The sequence below is a fragment of the Artibeus jamaicensis genome, unplaced genomic scaffold (genome assembly GCF_021234435.1).
Source record: "Artibeus jamaicensis isolate MK-2021 breed Jamaican fruit bat unplaced genomic scaffold, CSHL_Jam_final scaffold_286, whole genome shotgun sequence".
Classification (NCBI taxonomy): domain Eukaryota; kingdom Metazoa; phylum Chordata; class Mammalia; order Chiroptera; family Phyllostomidae; genus Artibeus; species Artibeus jamaicensis.
In genome coordinates, this window is record NW_026522034.1 from 2,290,586 (window position 1) to 2,315,774 (window position 25,189).

Here is a 25,189-nt window from a genome sequence, read left to right on the forward strand (position 1 = left end):
GCAACATCACACAATGAAGTGTCCCTACCTCCTGGGGCTGGGTGCTGGACAGAGTCCAACAGATACTTGGAAAACTTACCCCAGCCCCACTCTCCATGTTGCCAACGGGGTTCCCCAGAGCCTCTTCCCACCTGGGGCTGCTCCCGGTGCCCTTGCCGTGTCCTGAAAGAGGCTCTGGGGCTGGCAGGCAGTGCAGGGGGTGGGGCTTTACTGTGTCTGTCTCTCCACTTTATGATGCCATATTTTTTTTTAACAAGCTATGTAAATGTCTGCTTGTCAGAGAGCAAAGTCAGGGCCCCCAGTGGGCCCCTCCTCTGAGGCGGAAAAGGCTTTCTGGATGACCCTGTCACCATCCCCCAGTTCAGCTGAGGCAGAGCTGGGGTTATCACTGGCACACCCATTTTGAAACCTCAAAACTGTCACTTCCCATCTCTGAATCTGTGTCTTCATCTGCAAAATGGGAGGCTACATTGAGCACTCCGTGCTTTCCAAGGTGCTACAGCTCACCCGTGCAACCTTGCACGAGTGCTTATCCTCTCTGAGCACTGAAACACATAGACAGTCATGCTCTGAACACTGGGAATTGGCAAGGGTGGATCAAGGTCAGGGCCCTCTTTCCCCAGCTTGCTCCTCTTCTTTTCCCTCCAAACAACCTGTTGTTCCACCCCCAGGATCTATGTCAGTGTGTTTCAGCCCAGCAGGAAGTAGGGGTGTAGGGTGAAGCTGGCGGGGAGCACCGGGAGAGTCCTGCCCTGGTCTCTGCTGGATCATGTCCAGAACCTAGGTTGGCATAAGGGCTGGGGTGTGAAGAAGCTGGGAAAGGAACAGGGCTGGGGCTGAGACCCTGAGGCATCTCTCAGTCTCCACAGCCCCCAAAGGGCCAAGCCTGGCCTTCCCAAACACCAGCAGTTACCTGGCGTGATGACAGGCCTGGGCAGAGGTGCAGAATGAACCATAATAGGTTTATGGGGAAATTGTAAACCCCTTTACAAGCTAAGTAATCATGTCCCTTGGGCAGTCAGAGCCAGGGCCACTCTATGGGGTCACTGTTCTCAGATGCTCCCCCAGTAGTTCTCAGTTGCCCAGCAGGTGCTGGGGCCAGATTGCCAGGTCCTCAGAACAGGTAGCCGAGCTTTGTTATCCCACAAAGGAAGGAGACTGCAGGAGGTGATGGGACTGTGCCCACTTTACAGATGGGAAGCCTGAGTCTGTGGTGGTTCAGAGTGAGAGGACCAATCTGGTGCTCTTTCTGCCATGAAATACTAGTGTCCAGCATATAATCCTGGCCCCATCGCCACCTGTGGTGAACCCCAGGCAGTCACTGCTTCCTGAGCTTCAGTGTTATCATTCAAAAGGGAGCATATGAGAACCTCCTCATGGTAGGGTTAAGAGAACATAAGTAAAGTGTCTGGCCTTGTGTCTTACATAGCCCTTGAAAGGCAGCAGCTATTACTATTTTTTGCTATATTACCCTGCACCACCTCCTGCTTCTGTTCAAAAGGACACTGCACCAGGGGCAGCCAAATTGGGTTCAAGTCCTGGCTTTCTACTTAGGTGCATCTCTAGGCCAATCACCATCACTGCCTAAGTCCCCTATGTTTGTGCACCAGTAAGTGGTTCCTGAAAGCAACAGGCAGCACAGGGGTCCTTGTGGAGCTGGCTGCAATGGCCCTCACGTCCTGGTTGCCCTTTTGGCCATGTGACTTTGTAGCTCCTCCCCCCAGGAGCTGCTATCTGTCCCCTTCTTCTTAAATCTAGGGGAGGACTATGACTTGCCTGGACCAATAGAATACAGTGAACATGAAGCTGTGTGACACAGCCTAGGGGTCATGAGATCTCGTAGCCTCCATTTTGCCATCGTGGGGCACTGAGACACCCTAAAGAAGTCCAGCAAGCACTCTGGAGAGACCACATGGACACAGAGAAGTCCACTGGCCTCTAGCCTTTCCAGCCTCCCCAGCTGAGGGGATGGGCATCACCAGGAACCACATCTGTCTGGCTCTTTCAGCCCAGTCGTCTCCCTAATCCACACCACGCAGAGGAGAGATGAGTTATCCTTCCCAAGCCCTGCCCAGGTTGCAAAATTGAGAATAAATACATGATCATTATTGTAAACCACTAAATTTTGGGGTGGTTGCAATGCAGCAATAGATAACTGTTACAGTCCCTTCATTCCTTCTGCCCCATCTTCACCCAAACTTGCTTTGGATAAGGTCTAGCTGCTCAGCCTCAACTGACTGAATAAAGGAATGAGCACCTGCCTTTGAGGCAGCCAATAGCCATTGACTGACAGGTAGCCAATAAGATTTTTTCCCCCTTGGTGAAGAGGAATGAAGAGAAATTTTAGCAAGCCCAACTGTGAAGAAGGCTAGAGCTGGGCTTTTTGGAATGGGAGTTGGGGGTGACTTTCAGGAAGGCTTTCATGTCATCAGAGGACATGAAATTGGGGAGAGAAGCAGGAAAGGTGATAGACCATGGAACCAGGTTCTGTGGGGGCTCCAATAAATCACTGAACTCCAGCTGGTCTGTGCTGCCCCATTCCTTGTACGTCATGAGCCTTAAAAGGCTCCAGGTCCCGGGACTCCTAACACCAGACAGGGGTCTGCACTGCCCCTCTCACCCTTTCTCTCTTGCTCTCTCAGACCTCCATCCCCCCACAAATACACACAGGCTGTGGCTTGGTCCTCCAGGGCCCCAGGGCATGGCCACCTCTCTGTCCTGAGCAGACAGGAGTGATGGCCTAGTCATTTCCCATCTTCCCCTCAGCCCCAAGGCTTTTAGTGGTGAAATAAAGGGCATGACCTCGTTTGGTTTCTAACCCAAACCCGTTCCACCCCCTGTACCCCCCATATAGTCCCTAACCCTGCCAGTTCCTGAGATCAACCACCATTCCCTTGCTTTCCCATAATAATGGTATGCGGATAGCCATGGTCATTATTGCACACCAAACAGGTGCCACACCTGAGGTGGGATTTGAACTGAGGTTTGCCTGACTCCAAGCCCATGCCCTATTCACCACTCTGCTGTGTGACGCTAAGCAGGTTACCTCCCCTCTATGAGCCTCAGATTCTCACTTTTGAGGGGGTAAACCGGGGGCATGCTGGTGCTTGCTGCTACCTCTAATACTCTGCTGGGTGCCATCCTCGCTGGATCCACTTGCTTGTCCAGCCTCATCACCCCTTATCACCTTTTCTTCAAAGAGGAGGCATGCTGTCTCGTGGAATAATGGGCCTGGAAGCTGCCTCTGGAATCTTGCCTTTCCCTCAATAAGTTGGACCCAGGCTGAAAGGTGGGCAGAGCAGCAGATCCCTAAAGAGCTTGGGGTGGCAGGACATGCCAACTGCACAACCCCACAGGGTCTGAGGGGGCCACTGGGACCGTGTGGAATGTGGGGGGCCCAGGAAGGCCTTGCCCTCCCTGCCCAATCACCTCTGGGTTCAGACTCCCAGCTGTGTGCGCCAGAGCCGGAGCAGGGGTGGGATGGCATCTGCTCCTCCTCTCTCCCCTCCAGAGGCTGTCAGGCCAAGGAGGAGTCAGCCTCTCCAGCCTGTTCCCCCTTATATAACTGGCAGGACTCTGAGCAGTTTTCATTACCCTCTTCTGTGGATGCAAGTCCTCCAGCTAGGAAAAGATAGTACTGAAACCCAGGTCACCTAGCTCCCAGCCCAGGCTCTGCTGCTTGGGCCAACCCAGAGCCTCACCCTAGGCACTTATGTCCCCCCAAACTAGCTCTCCCTCATTTCTGAAAACGACCTCACAATTCTTTGTCCCAGAGTGTCCTGAGGGGTCCAGTTACCTCTCAGTAGGCAGGAATAAATTGGCCCCCCAAATCCCCTGTTCTTACTAGAGTCCTGTGAAGCTCCAGGGACCCAGGTATCCCAGAGTGTTAAGGAGAAAACTACGGATGCCTCCTGTAGGGGACAGTGCTGTCCAGGGTTCCCAGGGCTGGGCAATGCAAAGACTGTTCTCTGGTCTCTCCAGAGGTGGACAGGCCTGTTGGGTCTTGTACCCCACTGCCCTCATTAGATACAAACTACCCCTATGCCCAAGGAATCCTCTTCCTGTCCCTGTGCTCCCCAAAGTGGTCTCCTGCCAGCTGGGGTTCCCCAGGCCTGGCTCTGAGAAGCCCCAAGCCAGGCCTAGAAGTCTGTGGCTGTGGGAGTCTGGAACTCCCAGGCCCTGGTCCTGTTGCTCAGGAGCTGTTTGAATAAGCAGTAGCCTCTTGGTCCTCAGTCTTTGCATCTGTACCAGGGTTGGACTCAACAGCAATCCTCATCTTCACCACTGGAGGAAGGTTTCCTGAATGCAAGGCATTCCACCAATCAACAAATGTGCCTGTGCTCCCTTGTTTAATCTCCTAACAACCCATAGTACAAGAGACCATCTTTGTCACAGATGGGAAGATCGAGGTCTGAGATGTTAGACAATAATCCCAAACGGCTAGTAAGTGTTAGAAAAGGAAGTCACTCAGACCAGACCTGGAACCTCAGAGATGTATGATCAGGTAACAAAGTGACCTGCCTGGCTCTTGGCACTTCTGTCATCCAGGGCAGCAGTCCCCAACCTTTTTGGCACCAGGGACTGATTTCATGGAAGACAATTTTTCCACAGACCGGGGTGGGGAGGATGGTTTCAGGATGACTCAAGCGCATTACATTCCAGCTCACCTTCTGCTGTTTGGTAGGAGACCCAGACCAGTACCCGTCCGCAGATCAGAGGTTGGGGACCCGAGGTTGGAGACCCCCATATGTTTCTCCCCCAGCCAGGGCATTCCTTTCCAGAGCTGAGGTTGGAGCGTTGAGGTTTCGTGTGAATGGGCGGGGCCACGTCTGCCCTTCCCAGTCACCTTACGTGCAGGTGGATCTCAATTCAGGGCCCTTCACAGCCCGGAGCGGGCTCGGAGCACGGCCTGGTGAAAATGGCACAAGTTCGGGTGCTGACCTGGGTCTGGGCAGCCCCAAGGTCAGCCAGAACGGCTTCCCCCTCCCCAAAGACTGGCACTCCACATGCCCAGAAGTGGCATACAGCAGGCACTCAATAAATGCCTGTGGAAAGTGTTGATGCTCCTAATCCCTGGATAGGTCCAAGCCAAAGCTACAAGGGTATTCTGCCTGGGGGGACCCCAGAACAGAGGTGGTTGAAGTCACAATGATCATGGGCCTTAGGACACCCCTGTGGGTCTAAAGCCTAGTTAATCCGGCCAATGCCTTTGGCCGCTGCCCTGGCAGGAGCTTCTGGAAGTCCCTGAGCAGGCTCTCCCCCAGCCTGCCCTCAACCTGACTCCATGGAGATCCCTCCACGAGGCCCGTCCCCCGCCGTGACATAATAATGACCATAATGAGAACAGTCACCCACATGTGTGCACAGCACTTTACAGGTTACAAAATGTTTCACATACATCTCATCAATTCCTCACAACAGCCCTGTGAGGTAGGCAGGGCAGGGAATAATGCTTCCATTTGTACAGATGTGGAGACTGAGGGTCAGTGACCTGTCTGTGGCTGTGCAGCAAGTCAGCGGCACAGCTGGGACTAGAAGTTAGGCCTTGTCCCTGCCCCTGGCTTTCCCGGCTGACTATGCTGTCCTCCAGGAGGACCCCAGTTCCTGTCCAGAGTATCAGCCACACCCGACCGGGCCTCTGAACCCTGGCGGCTCAGCAGACAGCCCTGCCCCCATCTGGCAGCCCTGTCCCCTCCACCTGCTCCCAGCAAACAGCCAAATGGGAGGTGAGCCCACACCTGCCACTCTGCCTGCCCCTACAGGAGGCCGCCCTGGCAGGGTGGGCAGGTGGGTGAGGCTGAAACCTCCTTTCCTATTTTCCTGAGTTATCCCTCCCCACAGGGGAAGAGAAGAGAAAGGAGGAAAAGGAGGAGGATAAAAACTAGAAACTGAGTTGGAAGAGGGCCCTAGAGCAATCAAGATGTTAAAAGTTTGCATTCCGACTAGCTATAGAAATAGTTTTTTTCTCTTTTATTATTTCAAGTTTTCATAAAAATCCATAATTATTGAAACCCAAGTTACAGAGGAAGTTTGTAACTTTTTAAATTGAATTACTGACTTCTGCACGTTGGTCCGTCAGTTTCCAACTCTAGTATGTCCGGGTGTGCCCCTGTGCATCGGGTTCCCCAGGCCCGGTCTTCCGAGGTCCTGGTGGAGAGAGGGGAGGCAGTGCGGGCCAGCGGGGCAGCCCAGGGCAGGAGTGGGGGCCAGGGAGGGGTGGCACAGGGCTAGGGAGGAAGCCCTGCCCCGCGCTCATATCATCTTCATGTTGAACTTTCGGGGTGCGTCGGTGGAGCTGATGCCCACATCTGACTTGCGCGGCACGTACTCAATTTCGATGTTGTGTTTCGTGTTGCCCTTGCCCCGGCTCCAGAGGAATAGCAGCACCAGGCAGAAGAGCACGACGCCCAGGAAGGAGATGAAGCCCATGGTGGTGGCGATAATGAGGGTCTTGATGTCGAAGGGGAAAGGCACGGTGGCTCGGGTGCTATTGGCCTCTCCCTCGCCGGGCTGGTTGGAGATAAAGGCGAAGGTCTTGTTGGGCTGATGGGGCCAGTCGGGCGAGTAGCTGCGCACATGCAGATGAGCGGGCATGGAGTCGTTGCCACCCGCGTTGGCTGCAATGCACAAGTATGTGCCGTTGTCCTGCACCTGGGCGTAGCGCACCTCCAGCGTGCCATCGGGGAAGACTGTGAGCCGCCCATTGCTCTTGGCGGAGACCAGGTGCTTGCGAGGCGATAGCCAGAGGATGGTGGGTGGCGGGTCACCATCTGCCCGACACACAAACTGCACTGTGTGGCCCTCATCCACAAACACCTGTTGGGCCTTGCGGTCCCGGATGCGGGCACGACGGCAGGTGAAGTAGTTGGGCAGGAGCACATCAGGGAAATCCTTGAACTCCTTGCCCTGGACGAATTCAGGCGTGGCACACGTGGGCTGCTGCCGGTTGAAGTTGAGCCGCCAGCGGCGCCGGAACACCCACAGGAGACGGCAGTCACAGGCCAGCGGGTTAGAGTCCAGGATGAGCGTCTCTAGGTTGCCCACTGAGTGGAAGGCGGATTCCTCAAGTGTAGTCAGCTGGTTGCCAGAGACATTGAGCACACGCAGGTGGTTGAGGCCACGAAAGGCATAGGGCTCCACCACAGCCAGCTGCCCACCCACCAGCTGGATCTCCTGCAGCCGTAGCAGCTCATGCAACATGGAGCCCTCGATGTTGCTGATGGGATTGTAGGAGAGGTTGAGGAAGCGGAGATAGACCAGGTGGCGCACAGCCAGGTAGGGCACAGCAGTCAGATTACAGTGCGTGATGGACAGGGATGTCAGATTGAGACCATAGAGGCAGTTGGGTGTCATGGTGTCCAAGTACGGCCAGTGGGAGATCTCCAAGACCTTGAGCCGGTACAACCTCTTAAAGGAATAGTCCCGGATGGCATTGATGTTGAGGTGCCGAAGCCTCAGGACAATGAGACTGTGCAGGTGGGACAGTGCCTCGGTGGGGATGGAAGTCAGGTTGCATTTCTCCAGTGTCAGCTGCTCTAGGCTGTTGAGGCCACTGAAGGCGCGGTGGGATATATAAACAAGGTCATTGTCGCCGACCTCCAGCGCCTTGAGGTTGTACAGGTCCTGGAACATGTAGTCCAACAGGATGACGATCTTATTCTCGCTGATGTCCAGCTTGGTCAAGTTACTGAGGCCAGTGAAGACGCCCAGGGGGATGAGCTTCAGACGGTTGCTGCGGAGCCCCAGTGTTCGGAGGTTGAAGAGATTGTTGAAGGCGCCAGGCTCCACAGTGCTCACGATGTTTTCATTGAGCTCCAGCTCCTCCAGGTGCGGGAAGCTGGCGAACTCGTCCTGATTGAGCATTTTGATGCGGTTCTTGCCCAGGTCCAGCAGACGGGTCTCCGTGGGGATGCCCTCGGGCACAGCCACAAAGCGCTTGCGGTGGCAGAGCACCGCACGGTCCTGGGCGGAGCACTCACAGCGGGGTGGGCAGCCTGTGGCCGAGCCCGACAGCACTGAGCCCAGCACCAGCAGGAGGATGGGCTGCCAGCAGGCCAGGAGGGGGCTGGGCATGCTCCTCTCGCCTCCTGTCAGCATCCTCTTGCTTACCTACAGCCCGGAGCAAGCACAGGACAGAAGGAGCAGTTAGAGGATATCTGGCTGGACTCCACCCTGAGTCCTCTGTACCCCACCACCATCCTACCCCATCAGAATGTCCCTGACTCAGATAGAGAGGCGAGAGGCTAGAGTGGCATGTGACACCTACCTGGGACCCCACAGTGAGGTCCAGACACCTGGGGGAGGAGGGAAACTCCTGCCACCCTATGCTGCTTCCTCACTGCCACTTACCCTGCCCAGGGCCTTCGTGAAGGGTCTTCCCAGCATCTCTGGAATCAAGGGGGTTCCAGAGGAGCCTGGATTGGCCCCAAAGGCTGCACCCACCTCCTTTACCTTTTATGTTTTATAGGTGTGTGACTCCAGGCATGCACCAGGCACTGCCCTCCTCACTCTCTGCATCCTGAGCCACTACTTCCCCCAGTGCTCACCAGAAATTAAAGCCAGGCTTGCTGAGTTGTCCTTGGGGCTCACAGAGAAACCAAAGGGGCTCAAGGCTGAGGCCTCTGGGAACAGTCTGCAGCAGAGCATGACTGGCCCCTAGTCTGTGGGCAAGGGCTTCTGAAGCTGCCGGGGACCCACCTCACAGCCTGTAGCCCGAGATGCCCCAGGGGCAGACACCACAGCCCAAATTCTGTGTGATCAGCAAACCTAGCAGTACGTGTCAGTGTTCATGAATCTGCTCCCCAGTGGAGTTCCTAGATCAGTGGAGAGCACTCCCACTGAGAAAGCTGGGACCCAGGCCTAATGCCTCCCCACAGAGTCTCTCCAACTCCCCCCACCATCTGGGTCCCCGCAGTGGCCCACCAGGCTCCCAGCTGCAGGACTCGGGGGGTGAGTTCTCCTGGCCTTGGCTCCTGCACTTCTCTCCTCTTGGAATGCCCTGTCCTGCGTATTTGCAACCTCAGCTTCTGGGCCTAATTTAATGCCTCATGCTCTGAGAAGCTTTTTCTGATCCCCAGCAGGAAATATGTTCCCCTCCAAAGACCCTCAAGACTTCATCGCTCCATCTTTTGGGATTTCAGTCACCTTCATCCTAGTGCCAAGTTCTGTGCAGCTCCTAGTCTGAGGGAGGCAGTCAGACCCCCAAAGCCCAGGATGGTATGAGCAGCCTGGAGGGGCTGGTCCACACTGTGGCTCTGTGGATATGAGGTTCATCACAGCTGGGCCCTGAAGAACATGCAGGACTTAGGTGGTGGTGACAAGGATGATGGTGCCAGGGCCCAGCTTGAGCACAGGCTACAAGTGGAAGGAATGGGGGTGTGCAAGCTAGCTCCCTATCACTGTCTCTCAGCCTGGGTTCAGAAGAGGCCACTTGCTCACACTTGTTCTAACATGGTCTTCCCATCTTCTCCTTCCCTCCACTGTTCCACCACCTGAAAAATGGGCCCCGCAAGGTAAGGAAGGAACAGGGAGGGCTAGTCTGGACCTCTCCAAACTCCAGGGGGTGGACGAGATGGCCTCTGGGAGCTGAGCTGCAGCCCTCCCACTGCTGTTGTCTAGAAGATCCATCCCTCCCAGCTGTGTACCCCGGGGCTCCGCTGCCCGTTCATACACCCCACACTGCGACCCTGAGGAGGGCTCACTCCAGGAAGGGGAAGCCCAGGCCGGGAGAGCCCACCTCTCTGTCCCAGCTCAGGCCCTTTTCCCACCCCTGCCAGCCTCTCTCCACACCTTGCAGTTTCCACTTTCAAGGCCACAGTTCTTGTCATCCACACTTCAACCCTGAAGGCAAATGGGGCTTGAGGGGCTTGTGGCTGCCCAAGAATACCCAGCCCATACAAGGGAGGGCTTCACTGGCTGGTGTAGCTCAATAGATTGAGCGTGGACCTGCAAACCAGAGGAGTGCGGTTCGATTCCCAGTCAGGGCACATGCCTGGGTTGCAGGCCAGTTCCCAGCAGGGGACGCATGAGAGGCAACCATACATTGATGTTTCTCTCCCTCTCTCCTTCCCTCTAAAGATAAATAAATAAAAATTAAAACAAAAAACAAGGGAGGGCTTCAGACCAGCGCTCTGGTCTGTCTGCCTCCAGCAGAGCCACATGCTTTCCAGTGCTCCAGCGGCTTCTCAGGACTGACAGGTGCTCCCTTGCTATATAGTTGACTGAGTGACTGATTGACTAGAAAGGGCCCTGGATGTCACTGCCGTGTGACTGCAAGATTTTGTCATCCCCAAAGGCTCTGTCCGCCCCACCCCTTCAGCCACTCTCATCCTCTCCAGATTCTTCTGTGGTTCATCCTTGCCCACTCCAGCCCCATCTGGCCATTTTCCGTAGTCACACACCCTCCAGCGACCCACCAGAAAAGCAAACATCTGACAATAAGTAACTGGGCCAGTGGCTGAAGCCTGTGCAGGTATGAGGCTGAGGACCTGCAGAGGAAAACAGGACTTTTAGCACCCAGTGAGGAGCTGGGTTGGTGCGTAAGGTGGGGGCTGATGGAGAGGGGGCTGAGGAATTAGAGGGGGCTAGCAAGGGCACAGGCCACCTGAGATGATGGTAAGCCCCTCGCTCAGGCAAGAATCTGGTATTTGCAGCCTCTGCCACCTAGCCTCAACCTGCCTGTCTACCTCCTCTCCCACCATTCTGCCAAGTGATTCTATCTCACTCTGGCCAGGTCTGCACATGGCTGCCTTGAAGCCATCTCTGTTTGGGGAACTCTCCCAGCCTCCTGCTCCCGCAGCCTCTGTGCCTTTCCACCCCAAAGGCTGCCTCCTCCATGAAGCCAACCTTGACCTACTCGGTCAGAAACCATCTCTTGCCTACAACACCGAAGCACCTTACATTTATCAGTATTGAGATTATGTAACTGACACGTAGCACACATCTAAAAATGACTTAAGCCAAGTGACAGAAAAGTTAAGCCCTGAGATGATAAAAAGATAAAACTAAAGAGGGCAAGTCAGTCAGAAAAGAATGACACAAAATCCTGACTAACGACTGAAGGTGAGACCTTTCTGGTGACACAAGCCACGATGGACTGTGCTCCACAGCCTAAACTCTCGGCCCCGCACCTGTTCTGGGTGTTTAACTGTGGGTCAGGCAGTCATGGGTGCATCTCACCTGCTAGAAGTTGAGGTGTGTAAGGACCAATGGTGTGGTACAGTCTCGGACCAAGGAGGGGCACATGCAGACCCCAGTGAATGCGCTTGGAAGGGAAGGGTGTGCCTGAGATTTTACAGGAGCTGAAGTCCCTCTGACGGAGCTGACTCCAGCAGGAAGCTGAGCAAAGAGAGTCCCACGGAATTCAAACAGGTCGGTAGGAGAAAGTTGGTCTGCGTTGCCCTGTGTGGCTGCCACCCTCCAGTCTGGCAGTGAGACCACAGGGCCGTGCTCTGCAGGCCCGGAATAGCTTTAGAAGGGCACATACTTTGAACTGCCTCCCCTCACCTTTCACATGGAAAGGTGGGGAAACTGAGGCCTGGAGAGGTGAAGGTGCCTGCCCAAGCTGACACAACAGCATCACAGCATGCCTATGAGGTCCCTGCCACCCAGGGATGCTGGCAGGGTCATGCCTGAGGGGCCACCAAAACTGCTAAGTGGGCAATGTGCTGCTCCTGCTGTCCTGGCACCATTAATCCTCCAGGTTACTCCTAAGATTGCCAAGGAGAAGTGTTGTATGCCTTTCAATCATGTTTTATTTTGGATCCTTGCCCCTTGAAGGGCTTTCCACAAAGGCAAGAGTTTAAAAATTGGACCAATAAACACACAGGAAATAAACATGGAAGGCAGGCTGGTGGGCTGGCAGAGGAGAGCCGTGCTAGGACATAATGCTCAGACCCATAGCAGGCTGAGTGCTTTCAGTCCCAGGGCCCTGGGGCTGCCTGTCACCCCATCAGACCTGTGCTGCCACCATCGCACCCTCACACATATCCTGGGGCAGATATGCCAGCTCAGCTTCCCATACGGGCCATTCTACTGTGACCAGGGTAACTGCCTGTCCTCTCTAGTCTATTTTCCTCTACTGTGTAGTGAAAGGCTGGGTTCCTGGGTCCCTGAGAAAACCCACAATGAAACTAGACTTTCTCCAACTAGAAAGTCAACATCCTCAAATGCGGTTGGGGGCCTAAGGCGGGTGGGGGCTCAGGCTCCGACTATAGTTCCACTGGGACGAGAGGACCTGTCTGAGGGCACTCACACTGTGGCTGTCTCCTCTGGGGTTCAGGGTGTGATAGGGCAACTGGTGCAGAGAGAAGGCGCATGGGATCACCTGTGGGTGGACTTACAGAATCACTGAGAAAGGTCGAGGGTGATTCTATCTCATTCGGCAGTATCTGGGAGCTCCTGGGGTCAGGGGTGTGTCTCTTCCACGCACCCAGCCCACAGGCTTTTTGCACAGTCTCAGAAACCCTCATACCAGCATTCGGAAGAAGTACTTCTTATTCATTTTATGGATGAGTATAACTGAGACTTCCAAAAGGGAACTCATTTGCCTTAGGCCTAGGCCACAAAGTTAGGAGGAGCTCTGCTCTTTCTGGTCCAGTTGCCTGGTCCAAGAGCTGCCTGGTGTGAAGCAGTGACTCTTTCAGACACACAGGCCAGACCTGTAGGGCAGGTACGGCAGAGGGTAAGGCCCTCAGGGCTGAGGGAACGCACTACCTTTGACGGCTGCAAGTAAGCACCCTGGCACCTGACAAAAGCCTTTCCCTAACTATCTGAAAATGGTATGTTGAACACACTGAGTTTTTTCAGTGTTTTTCCACCATACCCTTCCCTGTGCCTGCCGTATGCGAGAATCTCACCTAATTTGGGGCTGGCTGCAGCAGAGTGTAGAAGGTTTAGTTATTTTAGGTTTCTAGTATCAATATTTCATGGTGTCCCCATTCAGTGTTACTCAGGGACCACAGGGATCTCCAGCACACAGGGGCATGAGATCCCTGGCGGGGAGGTGCCACTGCCATCCCTGGGGCCCTGGGGACTCCAGGGCCTCTGGGTTCTCAGCCTGGCAGTGAGGCAAGTATATGAGATCTCATCTTGTCCTGACACCCTATGACCGAGTCTGCAGCAGGAGGGAGTAAAGATGGATGAAGAGGGGTGCCAGGCCTGGAAAGGAGGACTGGGGGCTCCTGAAAGACAGCCTAGGGCCCTCCCCAGCTCTGCCACCAACAAATTACCAGGAGAGCAGGAGAGGGGGGAGGTGACAGAAATGGAAAGATACACAGTGGGCAAGCAGGAGAGAAAAGGAGTGGAAGTGAAAGGCAGAGAAAGCGGAGGAAAAAGATGGGCAGCTGGGGCTGAGGGCTGGAAGGGCAGTGGGCGTCTGGGAAAGACAGAGCGAGAGAGCTCACCCTGCAGATTCAACTGCCATGTTCTGAGCTCCTCCTGCTTGTGTTGCCTATCAAAAGCCCTGGCTGCTTAACACATCCTGTTCTCACTGACACCCCACAAAGCAGGTTTGATTATTCAGGAGGAGGAAGGGACTCATGCCGGGTCACTAAAGAACAGAGGCAGATTCCTAACCACTTACCCTGTCTGCTTGCCTGGGGTCCCTTCTTTGCCTTCGGCTCCAGGGCACGAAGTGACTGGATCCATTTCATGAAATTATCAAGTGTGTTAGTGGAGAGCGTATCTGCTCACAGGTAGCCATGGCTGTAGGGTGGAGGGAGGGTGGGGTGAGGCTGTCTCAAAAGACCTCAGTGGCCCCTTCTCCCACTGTGAGATGCCTGCAGATGTCTCACCTGTCCTTCAGAATCCAGCTCATGGGTCTCCCATGCAGCTCTTCTCAACCCCCCAGGAAGACATTCCCTCTGCCAGCACTGCTGGTGTGTTTACCTCTCTCTCTTCCTCCCTTGGTTGGAGCTTCAGCAGCCCCACACCATTCTATGCTCACTCAGGCTGACACAGCTCAGCACCCCTAGGCCATCTTCCCAGTGCAAAGACAGCCCATCCAGCAACTGCTGGGACAGCTCCCAGAGCAGCTCTGATCCCAGCTGAGGCTCTTCGCAGAGGCCTCACAGACCAGGTGTCGCAGGAGCTCATGCTGAGCTCTAACACACCTCCACAGGCCAAGTAAGAGGGCATTTTGACAGAGGGAACAGTGAGAGCAGAGGTGTGTGGGGTGGTGGTGATTGGTCTGGTCCATGTGAGAGCATCCAGAGACTCCTATTAATCTCTCCCACCCCAATCCTGAGAGGGCCAGTACACTCCATTAGGGCTTTCTAGAGCTGATCCCTGCCGAGGTGTGAATGACTGAGCCTGATCTAGGGTGGGAGCTGCTAATGGGGGAGCTCAGTCCCAAGGAGGGCATGTTATGCACAGGTCTGCTCGCCTTTGCCAGCCCTCGCTCTTCCTTCTCTTCCTCCTCCAGCTCCCTCTACAGGGACAGAACCATTAACCCGGAAGAAAACTGAGGTCATGTCCTTTGTCGCGTGTCATTCTGTATTTTCCTCTTGCTCCTGGTTCTAGCAAAGAGTTATTCCCCGCCGCCCCTGCCAACCTCATGTGAGTGAGGCCAGTGTTGTTGGGTGTGCCTATTGCCATTCCTCCCAACACTCCCCACCTTCCCTGGCCCAGAGCCACCAGCCCCATTCTTAGGTGCACTTGGAGACTCAGTCTTCTCCCAAGGGTGCTCACCTGGGCTCTTAGCTGGGGCCAGTCTGGAGGGTGCTGACCAGGCACATAGGGCTGCCTGCCTGTTTGCTGGGAAGCCCGCTTCCTGCCAGCTTTTGCAGCTGCTCCTTGTGTGGCCCTGGGCACCAACCTGGTGCCCTGCACTTGAGGGAGGAATGCCCCTGTCTGCCTCACCACTCGCCCCACCAAAGCACAGCCATCTCAGGATGTGCAGCCTTCTGGCCAGCCCATGGCTCCAGGACATTTGCAGGATAAGTTATGAATTTTAATTGTCAAAGTATTTTAGTGTGTAAAGGCTTCTCTATATAGGCTCTGCCCTCCAAGAGTGGTCAGCTTGGTGGGGAGAAGCAGGGGCTGGGTAAGGCCTAGAGGAGGACACTTTGGGTGAGCAAAGGGCACTGGGCTTACACGTCCCAGGCCTTGGCTCCAGCCAGTACTCCCCTGCCCTGCTCTGTAGTCTTGAATGAGTCCTGAATCACTCTGGGCTCTGCATATCCCAAGGTGGTTCTGAGGTGAGAGACCAGCCAGGAAGCTAGGAACTGGCCTGGGGAAGGTAGGAGGGGCCACTGGTCTGGGAAGCTTCCTTGCTGTCTGTGCTGGGCTCACGTGACAGAATGGCACTTCGACTTGCATTGGAGCTGTCCCAGAGTGGAAGAGGGGCAGGCAAGCACCCACGTGGCGACCTGGGGAAACTCAGGAAAAACCCAGGTCCTGCACCTCCACAGTTCCCTTCCTATCTCTGGGTCTGAGATACCAATCCAGGCTCTAAGGAGCAAGAAGGTGTCCCCGAAGGCCTCCAGCCCCATCCCCTGCCCAGGTTGGTGGCCCCTTGTGGGAGATGCCACGCAGAAACACCTGCCCCATATCCACTCATCCCCTCACACCTTCCTGGGGCCTTCTGGGGCCCTCTCCCAGCTGTCCCAGATCTCAGGGCTCCTTTACCTGGAAACAGCCAACACCCTATGGGCGGAGCACAGGCTTGAATTTGGGAGAGTGGGTAGTCACAGCCTCAGAGTCTCAACGCAGGGAAGGGGGAGCCAAAGGGAGCAGTAGAATCCACATGAGATTCAGCTCTCCACATGACAGCTGAAGGGAGAGCCCTCATCCGCATGAAGGCTTTGGAAAGCCCTCGTGTGCCGGACATCATTCTCAGTACCTCACATACAAAGTTTTGTTCACTCCCACCACAACCCCCTGAGGTAGGAACTGTTATCACCCCCACTTTGCAGATGGAAAAAAAACCAGATGTAAACACAAAGCAGTTCTGTAACTTGCTTTTGGTCACACAGGTAGCATAATATGAACTCAAACATGAACTCATTTGAGTATTCCATCAGGCTGGTATATTATCTCCTTTTTACAGATTAGGGAACTGAGGCACAGAGGTGATACAACTCGCTCCCAAATCGCACAATGGTTAAGTGGCCGAGCTGGGATTAGGCCTCAGGCAGACAGACCCAAGGCAGTCCTGACCACTCTTATGTATCGCCTCTTCCTGTTTCGGGGTCCAAGACCTGCTGAGCTGCGTGATCATGGGCAAGTGACTTTTTATGTCTTGGGCCCTAAATTCCTCATTCAGGAGAGGAAGTGGCAGAGTTCACACCGCCCTCACTGGCTGGGGGCAGAGAGGTCAAGGAGAGGGGAGTGAAGAGACATTTACGTTGAACATATACACTCAGTGCTTTGTAGGATGACTCCACCAATCCTCACCACACGCCCTGGGAGGGAGATACCATTATCTCCACTTCACTGATAAGAAAACGGAGGCTCCACGCAGTTAGCTCACCTGCCCAAGGTCACTGGGCTTGCCTGACTCAGAGGCATGAGAAGTCTATCATCACACAGGTGAGGAGTCAGAGGCCCACGAGCATCGGGGACCTGTCTAACGTCCCATAGCAGCCCAGGGCGGGGGCTTGCACAGAAACAGGTGAAGGTGTGGGTTCTCTCTGCCTCAAAAAGGGAAACGAATTTACACACAACTCCCTAATACATCACAAAACAAGATCCAGTGAGTTATTCAAAAACTCATGCCCTTCTCCTGACACCGACTATTCAAAGCCCTCCCTGTTCAACTGAATCTTGGCCAACCCCCTGCCTAAGCCCATGTTTCCAACCTGGTATACTGAGCTCAGTACCGAGAGGCAATTAACCCCACTGGGCAGACACATATGGGTGCCATGTGCTGCTCAGGTACAACTGATGCCATCACCCAGCTCCCCGTTCCTGGGACACCCAGGACGGGCACTGGCACGTCTTCAGATCTCTAAGGGGCGTCCCAAGGCAGACGATGTAAAGAGTCCAGTGCAGACCAAAAGGGCAGAGCCAAGATCTATGGGCAGAGTCACGAGGTAGGCCCATTCTGCCCAGCGTAAGGAATCAGGCTCAAGACAGACGATCTGCCTTGGTAAATAGTGAGTGAGAAGCTGTCATGAGAGGTATGCAATCAGGAACCACGGATCAGGGACACTGCAGGAAGACTCCTTTGCTGGGATCTATAACTCAGCACCCCCTCTTAGCTCTGAAATACTCCCATCCTGCATCCGTGTGAAGGGATGGCCAGACCCCGAGTGCACCTGCAGCCCTGTTCTGGGCCAGGCAAGGGAAGGCTGCTGGCCAAGTTTTACACTTCCAGGAGCTGCCAGCAGGTTCTCTGCAGAGGGAAGCAGAGGAGGTAGCAGAGAGAGATTAACTCCCTGAAATGGGGAAAAAAATAGAAAAACACACACACCACACACCCTAATAACACGTAATAAGAGGTTGGAGATGAGGAACAATGCCTTGTTAATGTCACCCTGGAGGCAGTCAATTTGAGTGTCACGTGAAATAAGCATAATTATTTCCACAAGCCTCGTAACTCCTCTCTAACCAGCCCCTGGACAGGGGCCCCTGTCCAGGCAGGGAAAGCCACCAGGCTGGTAGAGGGAGCCACTCCAAATCACCCTGTCAGGACTGGCCTTCTCAGCCCCTGTGGTTAAAAGTCTTGAAGGCTTCATAGGGGCCTTGAAAATGCCTAGGAACCGGCTTGCTCAGCCACCCCTCAGTCACTCAGTGGTAAGAGTAATCAGGGAGGACACCCGCAGAGTGGGAATGAAGGAAGAAAAGCATATAGTTCATTCCATCCTGCTCATTCCCCAAGTCATCAAACTCTTTTGAGCACTCACCAGTGTGCCGGGGTGTGGAGACCAGGTTTTTAGGGCCCTGTGCATTATTGAAATAATGAAGCACAGGCTCCCTCTGCCTCCCAAGCTAGGACCACCCCTGCCTATGCCGGGGTGAGCACAGTACCACTGGGGTTCCTTTCACTCTAAATGCCCCTCCTCCACTCCACTTCATCCAGGAGTCCTCCCTGACCTTGCCCATCCTTCAAAACAGGGGTTGTAGAGACAGCATCCTGACTGGGGAAACCAAGGTGCAAACAGAAAAACTGCTTAGTGAGCATGTGTTACACACTGGCTGCTACCCATCTCAGCCCCATACACAAGAAACCTTGAATTCCAGAAATGCAAATCAAGATCATAAAGTTTACCATTTTACACTCATTCAATCAGTAAAATGGAGACATCTGAGCACAGGAGTTCTGACGGGGATGAGGAGGAAGGAGGACATCACCTCCTGCTGGGAACACATAAGGGTCCAGTCAATTTGGAAAACACTCCCAGTAAAGGTGGGTGCAAATGTGTCCCCCAACCCAGCAATTCCACTCCCAGCTCTGTGCCCCTGAGACTGCGTCTCAGAAGACAGGACAAGCATGTTCACAGCAGAATCGTTTGTAAGAGCAAACAGGAAAACAACCCACATGCCCATCAACAGAAGAACAGAAAATACAATGTGTTGTGTCCAAACGACAGACCACTGTGTATTCATATGAACATAAATGAACATCCATTATTTGCAATAATAGAGACGAGGCTTATACATACACATACAGTTTCATGTTCTCTTTACAAAGTTGACAATAACTAAAGCTGAACAATTTCTATGTATCAAAATATAACTTTAAAAAGGCAAGGAAATGCTAAACGGATAATATAGGGTAGTGGTTGCCTCAGAGAAAGAGGCCAATGGATAAGGTGAGGAGAAGAACACGGGAAGACGTGCTCTGTTATTAAAGTGCTAACGTTCAGCTCTGTCTGGTGTGGCTCAGTGGTTGAGCACCAGCCTGCATATCAAAGGGTCACTAGTTCAATTCCCAGGCAGAGCACATGCCTGGGTTGCAGGCCAGGCCCCCCTGTAGGGGGTGCACAAGAGGCAACCACACATTGATATTTCTCTCCCTCTCTTCCCCTCTGTCTAAAAATAAATACATCAAATCTTTTTTTAAAAAACGTGCTAACGTTCAGGTTGGAGAGTAGGGTCATGGTACTCATCGTATTATTATTCTTAATACTAAATACATTGGTTAGTTAGTTAGCAGGTCATACCCAGAACAATGAACGAGACCCCCAGGGCAGAAGCCAGGAGGAAGGCATCCTAGCCTGAGCCCCATCCTTGTCATCAGGGATTTTAACTAAGGCGTTCCTCCTCTGTGGCTTCGTTTCCTAGCTATCCAATCAAATCTCTGTACCACCTACAAGGGTAAGACTGAGAACACCTCATTGATAGAGACTATGAGTAGCAAGCCTTTCTAGAGAGCTTACTGTGTGCCAGGTACTGCTCCACATGTCTCACATATATTAACATACTTAATTCTCATGATACCCCTAGAATTAACCACCGCTGCTGTCTTCACTTTATCAATAAGGACACTGAAGCCCAGAGACGTGAAGTAACTTGCCCCAAATCACAGAGTTAGGCAGTATTGAGCTAAAATTTAAACCTGAGCATCTGGCTTCAGGATCCCTGCTCAACATTTCACTATAAAGTGACCTGGACGTAACTGAGCACATGAGAAGGGGGCTGTTGTCAGCACAGCTCTACCAGGCCACTGGACTCACGGATGTGCGTTCGGTCACTTGTTCAACACAGAAATAAGGTCGGCATCAAAGATGCCTTCAGTGCATTTGGAAATGCACTCGCCCTCCCACACTTTCTCCAAAGAACTGTCCCTGATTCTGGAACCCTCTGCTTCCTGTGTCTCTGCCACGTCCGCTACTACCTCAGGACCTACCAGGCCTCTCTCTTCCTAGAGGACCCGTGACTGTCTCAGCCCCCAAGAACAAATCCCATTTTCTCTGTCTGTGTGAGAACGCCCTGCCTTGGTTCTCCTCAACCCCCGCCTGAGGCATCCTTGATGTTACCCAGCTCTGCCCATCTTTACAGGCTGGGGACACTGTGTTCCCTCCAAGTAGTCCTCGCCACCAGCTAACAGCTGCTCCCTGGATCCTCCCAATGTCTTCCCCATTCACCAGTAAGGGGAGGTCAGGGGAAGAGCACACAATTGCCCACCGTATTCAAGGCAATCCATGGGCGCCATAGAGAGGCCTCGCCTGAAGCCAAGCAGTCAGCTCTGCCAGGCTGTGTAGAATAAATGCACGAATGAATGGGTTGGTGTGATATTAGCTGCAAACCAATGTAATTCTACGCTGTGGGTACCTGGAGGAGGATCAGTGTCTTGAAGCAGTCAGGGAGGTTTCCTAGAGGAGGGGCCAGGAGAAGGAAAAGAGAGGACCACCTCTGGGTAGGGATGCTGGATCAAGCCAGGTGATGGGTGGATATGCAGAAGGACCTACTGGTGGGAACACAGAACCATTGGGAGGAAGGGACTCTGAGACTGGAAGGCCACCATCCTTCCATAGATGTGCCACACACAGGACAGAAAGACCAAAAGACCCTGACCAGGAAACCAAGGCTCTGACCCTGAAACCACCACCACCTCCTGCCCCACCCAGACCCTTCCCTAGCCCCATGTGACCCACTTCCTCACCTTCCACCAGACACTGCTTCATGCCTCCATAGGTCCCCTGTGCAAATCACCGCACAGCCTCACTTCTCAATAGGAATGCAGCCCCGGCTTGGATTGTCATCTTCCAGCCATTTACTAGGGACCTACCCCTGGAAAGCAGCACCATCACTGGTACCAGGGGTCCTGCTTGGCTTTATGATAAACACCACCCTCATGAGAGGGTGTGTGTATGTGTGTGTTCCTCTGGAACTCAGGGTTTTAGAAAACCATATCTAATACAAGGAAAAATGGGTGTTCAGAGGCAGGGGATGGAGGAGCTGAGTACTGGGATCAAAGAGCACGATAACAATGGGTGGAGTGGTCTCTCCACCCACCTCCAGTCACACAGGGGCCCTCAGCCCACAAGTCATGCATGATAACTGGGCTTAGAGCACATGCCCATCCCCTAAAACCTGGTCCCTTGGATTCAGGACCCACTCTAACTCCAGGCCCTGGGGAGCATTGCAACCATGACCAAGCCCTGTCACGGTTTTAAATAGGTGAGGGGGGGGGTGCTGAGGAACTATAAGAATACAACAGAGGACTTGCCCTGGCCTTTGCTAAGCCCTCCTCCTGGAGGAGTAGCTGAGTGCTGCCTGGAGCCCCCATCTGGGTTCCAAAAATTTGGCACCTCCCTTCTGCTGCCTTATTTTTTTCTGCCTCAGGCCATGGGAGAAAGCAGGAAGGGCACGCAAGCTGTCCCAGAAGACCAGGCGCTAGCTACCACCTTCCCAGAGGTGTTAGGACTCTGAGAGCCACCTGGCCCACACAAGGACAAAGGGTCTGGGAGTCTGGGACAGGTAACCCTTTCCTCCCTCAACAGTGCTCCTCACCAGTGAGGGATGAGGGGGAAACCCCAGGCTCATTGCTCCGTGAGCATGCGAGGCACCCAGTGCTGGAGCTGTTAGCGTAATGACCAAAAGGGCTGAGCCCTGAGCCCAGATCCCAGAGCCTAGGGCCAGGCTGGGCTATGTGCCCTCTCGCAATCCATGCCAAGCAGAGAACTGAGAAAGGGCTGGGCTGGCAGGGAAGGGGTTTGCCCAGATGGCACTGCCCCCCACTTCAGGGCCTCCTGCCCTCCCACCCAAGCAGGGCAGAGCTGTTCCTATCCTCCCCACCCCCACCCCAGGAGCTCTGAGAACAAAGAGGAGATGCTGCTGGCAGAACCAGGGCTGGATGGGGCTGGGCTTGGGGACCCAGCAAAAAATTGGAAGAGACTGCCCACTGGGCCTGCCCCACCCCTTTTCAAAGGGGGAGCCACCTGGAGGGGCACAGCTCCTGAGGGTCACATGGGGGGTGCAAACAGAGGCAGAGGATCCCTTCTTACCTCTTTTTTTCTCAGCTGGTTCCCACCTCCCACCCACTCTGCCTCAGAATAAAAAGTGGGGCAGGACTGGTGAGAAGCCAGGGCTGAAGGCAGACAAAGGGGAGGCCCCTAAAGGGTTCCTGGGTGCTCCACAGACCCAACTCCTGCTCCTCCGCTCTCCCTACCCCTCACTTTCCTTTTCTTCCTCACCACTGGCATTGCTCCTTGTGAGGGGAGGGATCTGGCCCCTAGGCTGAAGCTTGTGGAGAAAGCTGGCCCCTGACCTGCAACCACCCGCCTGGGGGTGCCTGGGGTATCTAAGCTCTGTGTAAAGGGGCAGCCACCCAGCCCGCTGAGCAGGGGCCATACCCTCCGCGGTGCACAGTGCTCCAAATGGGAGGGGGAAGGAGGATGACCAGGACCGAGACACAGGTGGGGCACCTCCACGGCTCCGGGGTCCCAGTTAGCCAATTTGAAATTTGTTGCAGTGAAGGAATGGGAAAGGAAAAAAATCTTCATTTCTGAGGCTTGAAGAGGGTCATATCTCTGACCCCCAAGGGGGGCTCTTGGATGGCACTGGGCTGCCCCACAGCCCGGGGGACCCATAGCACCCCCCAGGGACACTTGCCGAGGGACTGCCCGCTCAGGGCTGGGCCGTAGCCTCGGGGCTCACCTGCATCTCGGGCCCGCCGTCCGTCCGCTTGGCTGGGTCACCAATTGCATATCTCCCAGGCCTGGCCACAGCCCCTGCCCAGCCCCCTCCTCCGTCTCCTCCTCCTCCTCAGCCGACACCTCCACGGGTCGGTCCGTGAGCCTTCGTTGAGATGTGAGATGGCCGTCCTTCTGTCAGCCCCACGCGGGCAGGAGCCCAGCCAGAGCGGGGGGCCGGGGCCTGAGCTCCGGAATGAAGAAGCAGGAGGCCGCGGACCCGGCGGGCGGAGGTGCTGGAGTGCTCAGGACTTGCTACACTGGCTCCACGAACCCAGTTCCGCGTCCAGAGCCGGCCTAGCGCCTCCGCTGCCTCTGCTGGTGGGGCCGCGGTTGATGCCGGGAGTGCTCTGCTCTGGGGCTGAGACCCGGGCTAGGGCTGAAGCCCGCAGGCCACGGACACGCATGCTGCTCGGAGCCACTCATCGGGAGAGGGGCCGGGGCTATGCGGGTGGGGACTCCGCACGCTCCCGAGCAGGACCCGCTGCCGCCAGCTGCACTGTCGCCGGCCGCCCACTCCGGCTCCCGCGCCAGCTCCCGCCCGGGGTCCGCGCTGTGCCGCGGCACAGGGAGGGAACGCGAGGAGCGACGAGCGAGCTCGAAAGGGAGGGGAACCGAGGGAGGGAGGCAGCCAGCCGCGGGAGCCAGGCGGGGGGGCGGGAGGGGGGGGAGGAGAAGGCGCGGCAGCACAACCAAGGAAGGGGGAGGCGAGGTGGGGGGCTCGTCTCCTTTCCACTAAGGGGGCGGAGAGTGAACAGTGCCCCAACCCCTGCTCTGCACCGTTGGAACTGGAAACGGCGAGGGGCGCGTCCGCCTTGTGCGAGAGCCGGCTCCCAGGCGTCCAGCTCTGCCTGCATACAGTCGCACCTCTCCGAGTCCGGGCTCCAGGCAAATCTCTGGCCAACATGACCCTCTCGTGTGTGCGCACCCTCTTGGATGGCCATATGCGTGTGCACGTGATCCCGTGTGTTCACACATGTTTACTAGGGTCACTGCACACTGCCGTGTGAACGGACACACGAACGTGAACGGACAAAGTTCTCCGCCCTAGTCGTGGGAAGGGTCAGGCTCAAAGCCTCTCCCTTGCTCATTGTCCCCTCTTCTTGGAAATGTCTGTGAACAGCTGGAGGGCCACACAGGCTGGCGGCCTTGGAGCAGACAGGTAGAAAGGGGGAAGCTCTAGAGGATGGTGAGGAAGGCACGCCAGCTCAGTGGCTCTACCCCAAACTAGGTCTTGCCCCTCTTTTACAGTCAGGGTCCCCGCCCAGTCTGGCTAATCTTGTCCAGCAGAAGGCAGCAAGCCCCTCTGGCCAGCCCTGGCCACGGATACTGCATCCAGTGACCAGCAGAGGGCAGTGTAGAGCCCCCCGTTTCAACTTGGTGGTCCCTCTCCTTGCTCCCCAAAGGTCCAGGGGGTCCTAGGCTGGGATCACATACTCTGATGGGACCAAAGAATGAGATTGTTCCTCAGACATCCAAATCCGCTTTGACCAGCAGTTACAGAGAATCAGCTGGCTGGGGGTGTCTTGGCAAAGCATGCAGATTGGGCTGGGACCCTTGGGAACACACCACCTTCCACTGTACAGTACCTTCCACACCTTTGAAGCCAGAAGTCCTTTAACACTAAGCAAGTTTGGTTAGGATAACCACTAATGCTGACTGCCCCCCCACAACACACACACACACACACACACACACACACACACACACGAGTTCGGAGTGCATTCCTTTAGCACAATAATGCTCTCGACACCTAAGGCCCACAGGTGTAGGGGTTCTGGCAGGTAGAGAAGAAGCTGAGGCTAGGGGGAGGGGACTTACCCAAGGCCTCTTAGTAGGCCTCAAGACAGACTCCAGCATTCTACTCCCAGTACCACCCCACCCCCACCCCAGCATGCCTGACATTCATTGCAGATACCTGGCTGGCGTGGTGCGGCCTCCAGTCTCCACGGATCCATAGTACCATCTTGCTTCTCCACTGTTCGGCCTCACACATGCAGCCCAAGTGTTGCACAGACCTTTTTTCCCCCCAGCTGAACAGATTCTAGGTACCTGTTGGTATCACTGCCACACCACAGCTAGGGGCACTCCTGCCTGGAGAGCCATCTCCTGTCTTCCATGTCTGAGTCCATCTTCATCCTAGGCCTGGCTGGAGCCCAGCTCCTAGCAGAACCCGATGCTGTGCTGCTGTACCCTCTACATTCACCCTCCAACAACCCTGGGAAGAGAAGCTGTTCCCCCTGTGACAGAGAGTCGGAATCCCAAGCTCAGAGAGATGACTTGACTTGCCTGTGGTCACACAGCTGGTAAATCAGGGCTGAGATAACCAGCAGAGGGCAGGCTTGGCAGAGGGATTTAGAGGTGGGAGGGATAGACAAGCGATACAGGAGTCCTCCTCCCTTCAAAAGCCCAGCAACAGTGGCTGCCTGGACTCATTCCCAAGCTCCTGGCTCCTCTGCCCGGGCTATTTGTGAGTTACTCGCAAGCTCCCGTCTCCTGCACCGCCTCCTCCCACCAGCCCGGCAGGAATAGACTCTACCTCCTGCTTGAAGGCGCCGCTGCTGCCGGGCGCGAGAGCGCAGACCCGCTGGGGCGGGGGCGGGGGCTAT

The 25,189-nt window shown here is 55.1% G+C and overlaps 1 protein-coding gene across 2 annotated transcripts in view; it reads right to left on the reverse strand.

Moving 5' to 3' along the window:
• Positions 1 to 5,387: 5,387 nt before the first annotated feature.
• Positions 5,388 to 25,189, reverse strand: part of LINGO1 (leucine rich repeat and Ig domain containing 1) — a 181,887-nt gene continuing 162,085 nt past the window's right edge. The window contains exons 1-2 of one of the 2 annotated variants that reach the window (XM_037131139.2): positions 22,546 to 22,920; positions 5,388 to 8,109 (exon numbers count right to left, since the gene is read on the reverse strand). In XM_037131139.2, the coding sequence (XP_036987034.1) occupies positions 6,253 to 8,109; positions 22,546 to 22,551 (1,863 nt within the window). In that variant the 5' untranslated portion in view covers positions 22,552 to 22,920 and the 3' untranslated portion in view covers positions 5,388 to 6,252. Of the gene's footprint in view, positions 8,110 to 22,545; positions 22,921 to 25,189 lie in introns of those variants that run through there. The other variant, XM_037131149.2, reaches the window with a different exon arrangement.